Consider the following 11,120-nt stretch of genomic DNA (forward strand, 5'->3'; position numbering starts at 1 on the left):
GGGTCCTCTCCTCCTGTGTCACTGTCTGTCATTTGCAACCCCTATTTATTGTACAGCGCTGCGTAATATTTTGGCGTTAGATAAATCCTGTATAATATTAATAATTGCACCGGCATTAAAAGCTACAAATCCATTCCACTCCATGCTGCGCTTTCTTCTCTTGGCCGCTTCTTTTGCACCCCATAGCCCTCAATGGGCTCTCACTTTTTTTTCTCAACAAGCTTTATTGCACCAGCAATACAATGGTTCCCGTCTTCCGCTGAGTGCCCCAACCTGACCCAGGAGCCGTGAAGACAAAAAAGGAGTCAGGTCCAGCAAGTGCAATTGTGCACACCTTGTCATGTTACTAAAACAATAAAGCTTATTTAAAAAAAAAGAGAAAGGCTATATTATTGCATAAGCTTATTGTACCAGCAACAAAAGCTGCAACCCATTCCACACTAATGCATTAAACCTGAAAAAAAACAATGGTTTCCGGCTTTCTATTTATCTTTTTATAGCGCCAACATATAATGGAACGCTGTACATAGCCTCACTCAATTTACCTTTATATAGCACCAACATATAACACAGTGCTGTACATTAGTACATCCATTAGAATATCCTTTATAACACACTGGCATGGTTTAATATAGACATGGCAGTTGCCAACCTGACTCAAGAGCTGTGAGGACAAGAAGATGAGCCAGGTCCAACTGCCCACACCTCGTCATGTTGCTAAAACAATAAAGCTTATTTAAAAAAAAAAGGCTATACTATTACATTGGGGGTGCACGGAGCCTATACCATTCATACGGGTGACTGTTTATAGAGAAAAATATTCACGAGGAGCTGTCAAACACCTGTCATTCGCCATTTCCGTCCGGCGTGTGTTTAGGGAAGTGAATACAGATGAATGAAGTAAATTCAGCCTCCGGTGGTAGCTCCCGTCACCCCCAAGACTAGAGGGAGCGCGCTTCACCCACGTGACTCCCCACTTTCCGCGGCGGCCACGCCCCCTCCTCCCCTCAAGCTCAGGATGCCGCCCGCCGCCTCCCAGGCCGGCCGTTGAAATGTCTGCTCTCGCGAGATGATGCCGGAGCGGACCGCGGCGGCGAGATTTGCTAGCCGGACTCGCTATTTGTGTTGAAAGAAGGGGGGGGACTCCTATTAAAAAAAAATAATAGGGAGGGGGGGCGAGCACCGGCTATCTTACCGAGAGAATCCCAAACAACAGCCAAAACGGCGACCGGGACCGCCGTGCCAGCCGAGGAGGCTCTCCTGGCCATGGCGTCGGGGGACACGCTATACATCGCCGCCGATGGCTCGGAGATGCCGGCCGAGCTGGTGGAGCTGCATGAGATTGAAGTGGAATCTATCCCGGTGGAGACCATCGAGACGACGGTGGTCGGTGCCGAAGACGAGGAGGACGATGACGACGACCCTCACCCGCACCATCATCACCACCACCAGCCGATGATCGCCCTCCAGCCGCTCGATGACCCGAGCCAGCCGCACCACCAGGAGGTGATCCTGGTCCAGACCCGGGAGGAGGTGGTGGGCGGCGATGACTCCGACCTCCGGCCCGATGACGGCTACGACGACCAGATCCTCATCCCGGCTCCGACCGGGGACGACGAATACATCGAACAGACTTTGGTGACGGTAGCCGGGAAGAGCTCGGGCGGCGGCCGCCTGAAGAAAAGCGGCGGCAAAAAGAGCGGGAAGAAGAGTTACCTCAGCGGCTCGGAGCCCAGCGCCCGGAAATGGGAGCAGAAACAGGTCCAAATCAAGACCCTGGAGGGGGAGTTCTCCGTCACCATGTGGGCCTCAGGTAAAGGGGGGAGAGAGAACCTTACGGGGCCCGGCGGCCTTCACTCCCGGAGGCCCCGTCCGCCGAGCTGCTGCTGGGCGCCGCCATCTTCGCTTAGCCAGTATGGCGGCCCGAAAACATGGCGATTATTTGTATGTGTGTGTGTGTGGGGCCGGGGGAAGATGGCGGCGGGAAAGATGGCGGACGGGGGCTCGGGAGCGAGCGCGAGGATTTGGCCGGATTCAGGGGGAGCTAGGCCGCAATGGCGCACTTCAGGGAGGAGGGGGAGGGGCGCCACCGCCATGAGAACCGCGAGGCCTGCGCTGTGTGAGGGGCAGAAACACCGGGGATATCGGGCCTTACCGACCGCCATGTCTGTTGTACCATACGTGTGTTATAAAGGATATTCTAATGGCTATGTGTACTAATGTACAGCGCTGCGTTATAGGTTGGCGCTATATAAAGGTAAATAGAGTGAGGTACTAATGTACAGCGCTGCTTTATATGTTGGCCCTATATACAGGTAAATAGAAAGAGGCATTGTAGCACGCTGTGTTATATGTTGGTGCTATCTAAAGGTAAATAGAATGAGCGTATGTACAACACTGCATTATAGGTTGGCACTATATATAGGTAAACAGAATGAGGCTATGTACAGCCCTATGTTATTTGTTGGCGCTATATAAAGATAAATGGAGTGAGGCATTGTACCACGCAGCGTTATATGTTGGCGCTATATAAAGATAAATAGAATGAGGCCATGTACAACACTGCATTATATGTTGGCACTATATATAAAGGTAAATAGAATGAGGCACTAATATACAGCACTGCGTTATAGGTTGGCGCTATATATAAAGGTAAATAGAATGAGGCACTAATGTACAGCACTGCGTTATAGGTTGGCACTATCTAAAGGTAAATAGAATGAGCCTATGTACAACACTGCTTTATATGTTGGCACTATATACATGTAAATAGAATGACACTATGTACAGCACTGCGTTAAAGGTTGGCGCTATATAAAGATAAATGGAGTGAGGCACTAATGTACAGCGCTGTGTTATAGGTTGGCGCTATATAAAGATAGAGTGAGGCAATGTACAGCTCTGCATTATATGCTGGTGCTATATAATAATAAGTATGTGGGGCACTAATGTACAGCGCTGCGTTATATGTTGGTGCTATATAAGTATATAGGGCACTAATGTACAGCGCTGTGTTATATGTTGGCACTACATAAAGGTAAATAGAATAAGGCAATATTGTACAGCGCTGCGTTATATGTTCGCGCTATGTAATAAGTATATAGGGCACTAATGTACAGCGCTGTGTTATATGTTGGCGCTATATATTAAGTATGTGGGGCATATATATATAATCAGCCCTATATTCAGCGTCCTATCAGCTCCTTATGGTATTTGCAGGTTGTTTTGTTTGTTTTATACACCTGCTGGTTATTGTAGTCCCACATATTGCATTGCAGATGTCAAACACCACTGAGGCTTATTATAGGCAAGCAGATCCAATGCAAATTTTGCCCCAATTATCCAATCAAGGGTTGCTCAAGGAACCCCTAGCAACCTCTGCAGGAACCCTTAGCAACATCTTTCTCAGCCAACCTGCAGAGGTTGCTGGGGGTTCCTTGAGCAATGAGCAGTTTGCACCTCTCCGGTCAGTGTAAGTGACCCCAATGATCTTTTTGGCTATGTGTAAGGGTGACATTCTTCCCACTGACCAGCAATGTAAGACATTTTTCCCACTGACCACTATACTAATATACAGTGATCTGTGGATATGAAAATGATAGAAGGGGTTCCCAGAAGACTTGAAAGTTATTTCAATGGTTCCAGGGGCTCCAGGAACATAAATCTGGTCCCTATCATGTTTGGCAATATTTCACCCTTTGTATGCAATCATTCATACACACAGGATGACTTTATTATATTTTCAATCTTTATCAGCCAGTCTGATCGGGGCTATGAGTTGGTCTCTTACGATTGGTCAGCTGCTGAATTCACTTAGCTCAGAGCTTCTCAAACTTTTCAACATGGGGGACCCTTGAAATAACTTTCGAGCACTGTTTTGTTCTATGGAGAGGGAGAGATCGGCACCCTGCTGTGCTCTCCTCCTTAGACATGCATAGCGGTTGTTCATTGGTTCGCTGTGGTAGATTAATATGGCATCGGGTGACCGTAGTGCACGTCAGAATCTTGCATGACTGCTTCTCAGGTGACGATTATCTGATATGTGCACACAGCCGCTATGTCACGCTGGTGAGGTGAGACGGATAGCTGTGCACAGGGCGTTATAATGTATGCTGTGCTCTAATATGCCTGTCAGAAGGTGCAGAAATACTTTTTAGGGTGCACTGCTTAGTAAATATTGGGCAGGGTGACCAGATAACCGTGGCAGCTTCAATGTTTCACAGCTGTGCCTTATATTACTTCATTGATATAAAAACATGGAGGATTTTGTTTATGTACAGAGAAGACATCGGGCCATCTGACCTCTATATGCTCCATTTATAAGTTGGCATCTGTTTATCAAAGATGGTGGCAATGACCACCCTGCTGGCATCTTCCCCGGCTTAGTGATGCACAGCCATCCACGTGAACTTCAGTGAACTGTTACAGATTAAGCCAGGCTAACATTATTTGCTGCACGACCTATTGTAGGTGACGGTTATGGAGCACTGGGACTGATCTGCAGTTATGTAGCAAGGCTCTGTGTGTTATGTCTCCCTTCTGTCATCCAGAGTGACGTTTTTCAGTAAATCTGTAGAATCACACAGACCAATATGGCCTTGTCACAGACCCTCGGACCCTTACGCCTGCGCACACAGACCCTCGGACCCTTACGCCTGCGCACACAGACCCTCGGACCCTTACGCCTGCGCACACAGACCCTCGGACCCTTACGCCTGCTCACACAGACCCTCGGACCCTTACGCCTGCCCATGTTTCCTGCTTCCAACCCATCACAATAAATGACTGTTCCATTGCTGCTTGACATGACCGGGCCCTTGTCAGGTGCCATTGTGACCACATCACCAATTTATGTTTCAAGGATTTCATGTCTTGGCTGATTAGTGTACATGAAGCAGGTGGTTTAACGTTGCTGCATCAGTTGTATTCAGTCATTTTTTTGGTTTGACTGTTGAAAGAATGTTTCTGAACTTTACAACTACGGGCAGGTTCACACCTGCCTCTTGCTTGATTTTGTGCAGCTTCCCGCCAGCCACGCTAGGCCTCTCATGGCGAAGTTGGTTCACAAAAAGTAGTTTGTGACTGAGAAGAGCAGAGCTTTCACTGGCCATTCAGATACGCCTTGTACTACTTGGTATGAAGTATTCCTCGTTCTTGGCCTGCAGAGCAGTGAGCACAGAGTTCATTGGTGATGTGTGTAAGGACATTGCAAAGTCCATGAGCATTATTGGGCATTTTCCAATAGCAGAAATGTCTGTGTTTTCAATGTGCTAACACAATAATTATTAAAAAATATTTACAATATTAGGGACCACAGGAATTCTTAGGCTACGTACACACGTGCAATAATTGTCATTGGAAATGATCTTTCACAATCCTTTGCAATGACAAATGACTGAACGATGCATGAAAGAGCTCTGTACATACAGCACTGTCCTGCTCTATAGGGAGGGGGAGAACGACGGAGCGACACCCTGCTGCGCTTTCCACTTTACTTTCATTACGATTGTTCTTCATTCATCAATTCTGGATCCGCCAGGGTGTTTCCATGAATGACGAGCGCTGTACACACGCCATATTCTTGTCTGACACTAGCCCTGGGGTCATTATCGGACGAGAATCATCTGACCGTGTGTACATAGCCTTAGGGGAAGATTGTTATTCACTATTAGCTTAGCTAGATTTTAAATATTTAGAATACTTATTACGGCTACATACACACATCTCATTATTCATAATTTACACTAAACTAATGAGCTGTGAACATTTTTAGAGCAGTCTATGGAAAATATCGATATCCTAGTTTGTTGCAGTTTTGCAGACGCACACTTCACATGTTTCATATCCGTTTACTCCACACAGTCAAAGTGTGTTTGCACTGAAATTAATTTTAGTATTTTCATTGTGCAACATAAACATTTGTACCTTCCACTCTTTCGTTCTACAGACCCTTTGTTTTCAAAGTGTTCGGATTCTAAAAAAAACCCGAGGCCAAACATGCATTTTAAGGTGTGTGTGAAAAATCAGGAAGGGTGTGCCACCCAGTGAAAAGGATACCAAGTGCAATTTGTGCATGTTCTGTTTTCTTAAATGCAGCTCACAGGTCTCATGTTTGGTGCCTGGCATCATGTAACCTCTTCTCACTCACAACTGGAGAAGAACATGGGTCACACATATCCCTCACCTACTAGATTGTAGGCCCTTAGGGGCAGGGACCTCTCCTCCTGTATCACTGTCTGTATTAGTCTCATTTGCAACCCCTATTTAATGTAGAGCGCTGCGTAATATGTTGGCGCTATATAAATCCTGTTTATTAATACACATGCACCCCCAATTGAGGGCCTGATTTATTAAACCTCTTCAAGGCTGGAGGGGATACACTTTCATCAGTGAAGCTGGATTGATCCATCCATCTTAAAAGTAATTTGCTTTGTTAGCAAATGTTTGCAATCCTGAACCAGATCCATTACAGGTTGGCTGGATCACCCAGCTTCACTGATGAAAGTGTATCCTCTTCAGTCTTGGAGAACTTTATTAAATCAGGACTATAATGGGGGTGCATGTGTGACCCATGTTCTCCTCCAGTTGTGACCAACTTGCTATAAAAGTGAATGGAGTTTTGAGCTTTGGGGAAAAGTGAGAAGTTGCCAGAAGCTAGAAATCATTTACAACATGAAATGATGGGAAGTGGCATTATAGGATCAGAGTTTTCCCTTCTTACTATTGGTATGCAGTTATTTATTATATGTTTTGTATATCAGAGTGCTTCTGATAGAATTGTAAGTATGATATGGTGTGTAACTGTGTCTATGCTTCTAACAAAGGTCTTGCGTTCTTCTAATATCCCTATGTAAACAGCGCAGATATGAATTATTTTCATATTAGTTTCTTTAGCTTTTTTTTTTTTTATTCAATGAGGCAAAACATTAAATCCACCTCCCTATTCTTCTTTAGGTTGCATTGTTTTGTGGTTTCTGGCACCAAATTGTTTGCAGCCGGTCCTTAAAATCACTGCTGCCACCTTCTTTTAGCTCGTTCTTCTGCCATTTTTTTCTGTAGCTTAACTAGCTAACTCATGCCATCTCCAGGAAACCTGATTGATCAGACCATTACCTTCTATTGTTCCGTGACCCAGTTCTGACATTCTTGTATTCATTGCAGACACCTTTTGTCTGTGGAAATGGGTCAGCATGATCGGTGGTTATGCAGCCCCATACAAGTCAGTTTAGACATCTTTCTGTTCTGACCAATGCCAGTGCTCAACCCAGGAATTTTTTTGAGCCGGGTGGGAAGAAATTTTAGGCGGGTGGCATCCCCTGTATTGTGAGCCAACTCTTCTGTAGCTACATAAAAACAGCCGGGTGGTTACTAAAAAGTGCCAGGTGGTGCACCCAGCTAAAAGGGGCTGGGGAGAACACTGCAATGCTATGTTTTGTTAGCCATTTGTGTAACCGTTTCTTCTCTGGGGATAGACCAGATGGACAAGCCTTCACCTTCCCCCTTAATGCTTCCCCATAAGCAATCGTTACCCTGCCATTGGCTTACAAAAAAACGCTTTCACTTCACCTGTCAGTGGGTTTTATTGTTTTCTGTGATCCGTGTAGTTGCAGTACTGATTTTCCTTATATAAGTGTTCAGTAGGTAGCTGCATTTCAACATTAGCAAGTTTCTGAGCATTAGGGTTCTTGACGTCTTTAATGTTCTGTTCCTGTTGAAATGAGTTTGGCACAGTAACACACTATTATGCATTGTGGTCTGCTGTGTCAGGAAAAAAATGCATGTCTAATTCTTTGCTGTATGTGTCAATAAATGTGCTTCATGCAATCCACAGGAACAGGGAAGTGTGAATGGGCCCTAAGTGATATGATTGTGATGTGTTCTAGATGCTGGTTGAACATTCGTTTTCTGCAGCTGTCTGGTGTTGATAATCTACTTTGTCTGCTTGGGGAAGTTGTGAATGGATGGATCCTCTTGTGTTAGAGCTATTATACAAAGGTATAAAATAAGATTCCAATATTTCTCCCTCCCCTGCAAGCTTTGATGTTGCTGCAGGATGCTTCCCACTGATCAAGTTTTTATTGTAGAAATGCAAAACTATTTCTTACTTGGTTTAAAAAACAAAAATACATTTTTTGTTGGCCACAGTCTCTTTTAGGGTTGCTGATACCATTACTGAAACAGGAAGTCCCAGTCTTGGCTATGAAATAGTCAGAGCAGCTGTCAACCAAACAGCAGGTGGCATAGACTATAGCAGATTAGATAACAGAGCAGCTGGCTGTAGTTCACACATCAGTTGTAGGAAAAGCCTTTACAGCACTTGGACCCAATGACAAAAAAAAATTAAAACTATAATCCTTTTGTATAAATGTTTGTGTTGTGCCTGCCATCATTGGCTGATAGATACCGGCACTTCCATGTATGCTGAACTATTTGCCTTCCATTTCTAGTGCTTGGGGAGCTTTTGGCGGGTGAGAAAAACATATTGTTTAGTACCTGTGTCCAGTTGGTCTTTGTGGCCACCGGACAAAACCTCTTTTTATATGGTGCGCTCACTGCAAATACTTCTGTTTGACAAGAAATTAGAATATAAATACTTTCCTATGTTTTGTAGTATGCAGTGTTGTCGTTGGAGTGAATGTTTGTATAGCTGAAGGACACTGTAAGGGGGAATCGTGGAAAGGAACTGAAACAAATACATTTAAAGAACAAAATGAACTTGCTTCACATTTTATTCCTTATTATTATTATTATTAATAAACAGGATTTATATAGCGCCAACATATTACGCAGCGCTGTACATTAAATAGGGATTGCAAATGACAGACTAATACAGACAGTGATATGAAGCTTGAATATGGACCAGCCTATGTATGGGTTGCAATCTTATTTAATAGATTGGGCAGCAGCGCTTAACCCAGCATTTTTTTAAGCTGGGTGTGAAGAAGCTGTAGGCAGGGGCAGCCCCTCTATTTTGACCAAACTCATCAAAAAACACCCCAAAACAGCCGGGTGGATACTGAATAGTGCCGTGTGGGGCTGGAGAGCAGGTAATGGGGCCACTCTAATCTAAAAATGTGCAGAGCTGTTCATGGTGCCTCATGTATGTGAGATACTCGGTGCCACCAGATATTGCATAGAAAAAAAAATATCTCATGTTCCCACTTATGCATTTCGCTGTGTCAATGCACTGCTGCTCCAGTTAAGTGTAATTATTGGGGACAGCATTTGCAACAGACAGTCTTGCAGGTGGCTTTGTGTTTTGTGTAATGCAGATCTGCTCGCTTTCTTATAGTGGGAATGAGGCCTTGGGCTGGAAACCGCTGCAGCAGTCAATATCATGTACTGTAAATCCCCCCTGGTCTCCAATTAACAGACCAGGAAGGATATGAGTGATATCACAAGCAATAGTGTACGAAAGGTGTCCAGACCTATTTAGTTTTAAAACCATTCTCACTATATATACACAAAGCTTCATTTTAAATTTCACTTATTGCCTTCAGTAGTTTGTCACCTTGGCCAATGTGCTAATGTTAGTTGTTGAATGATTGATGTCATGGCTGACCGCATGTTCAGCACCATGGTAACTGTAGATGTGAATTAAAGCAAAGATGGCGCTTTCTTCAGCTGCATAAAAAGATGAAGATTTAGTTCTGCTACAGTAATTTCTGTGCCAATATATGAACGTATAATTGCGGTAATGAAATGTGTATCTGGAGTGGTATTCCTGATCTTGACTAAATGCTTGCCTTGTTTTTGGTTTTGTTGCAGATGATAAGAAAGACATTGACCATGAAACTGTGGTGGAGGAACAAATTATTGGTGAAAACTCCCCACCTGATTACTCGGAATACATGACCGGAAAGAAGTTGCCCCCAGGTGGAATTCCAGGCATTGACCTGTCTGATCCAAAGCAGCTGGCAGAATTTGCAAGGTAATTGGTCTGAGATTCAAAGTACACAGCTGGAAATGTTTGCAGGTTTATTGTTTTCAGGCTATAGTGCCATTGATGGTATTGCACTGGGGTGTTCTGTCCTTTTGCTGAAGTTCTCGAATCTTACCTTTCCCCTTCCGGCTTTGTCATTTTGGCCCGTGAAGCTGCCAGAATAAACAACCAATGGTCAAGTGCGGTTATTGCACATACCTGAGGGCAAATGTAAGAAAACACCTCAAACTCGGTTGGACTGAGCCATACAACAATCTGATAATGAAAACTCAAAGGTGGCAGTGGATAATTTGTTATTGCTGGGATATGATTGATTGGAAAGGCCAATAGGTTTTTGCAGCCTTAGGCTACGTACACACGCCAAAAGACTCCCGTCCAATAATCGCCTCAGGGCTGATGTCGGAAGAGATTCTAGCGTGTGTACAGTGCTCGTTGTCCGTCGCTCCAATGACCGTCCTGGTGGATCCACGGATGACGAACGATCATAATAAAAGTGAAGGGGAGAGAGCTCAGCGGGGTCCCGCTCCAATATTCTCCCCCTCCCCATAGAGCAAAATGGTGCTGTATGTACAGAGTTCATTAATGCATCGTTCAGTCTTTTTTCGTTGGAGAGGATCATAAAGGAACCTTTCAAATGATGATTATTGCACGTGTGTAAGCGCCATTATTTGATCTCTGCTGCATGAGGGAAAGGGGAATAATTATACAAGTATCTATACTATACCATCAGTCAACACTGAAGAGTAATGTATGTGAGCAGGCTGCTGGCCATGGAACCAAATTTAATTTACATTATTTATTCCTATTTTAAAGGACGCCTGTGTCTTAATGTTTAGCTTAGGCCTTTAGGCTGTGCGAGAACACTTAGGCACAGTAAGGCCTGGAAATGTCCAGCTTGTGTATCAGGGCTGTTTCATAATTCATTGATCTGCTCCTTTCACTGTTAAAGCGTTATGGCAGCTAAGAAATCCTTTTTGAGGATTTTAAAGGTTTTTCTCATTAAGTAAAGTTGCAGAGTTCTATTATGTTAAAATTATGAGTTATAAACCCAATGACCTCTTCATTTCTGTTTTATTGTTTTTGTCTTGGTCTTCCTTGTTCCTCAAATGTTGGTATTTATGACTAGGCCTTCTAAAAAAGAAGCTGCTTGTCTGTTCTAAGGACAGTTACTGTTTAT

The 11,120-nt window shown here is 44.2% G+C and overlaps 1 protein-coding gene across 1 annotated transcript in view; it reads left to right on the plus strand.

Annotated features, from left to right (window-relative positions):
* Positions 1-687: 687 nt before the first annotated feature.
* The window catches only part of YY1 (YY1 transcription factor), a gene marked incomplete in the record, with an annotated part of 15,531 nt that continues 5,098 nt past the window's right edge, over positions 688-11,120 (plus strand). The window contains 2 exon segments of the mRNA XM_072429096.1: positions 688-1,813; positions 9,769-9,931. Coding sequence (XP_072285197.1) covers positions 1,267-1,813; positions 9,769-9,931 — 710 coding nt within the window.

This window comes from Pyxicephalus adspersus, chromosome 12 (assembly GCF_032062135.1).
Source record: "Pyxicephalus adspersus chromosome 12, UCB_Pads_2.0, whole genome shotgun sequence".
NCBI classification, from domain to species: Eukaryota; Metazoa; Chordata; class Amphibia; order Anura; family Pyxicephalidae; genus Pyxicephalus; species Pyxicephalus adspersus.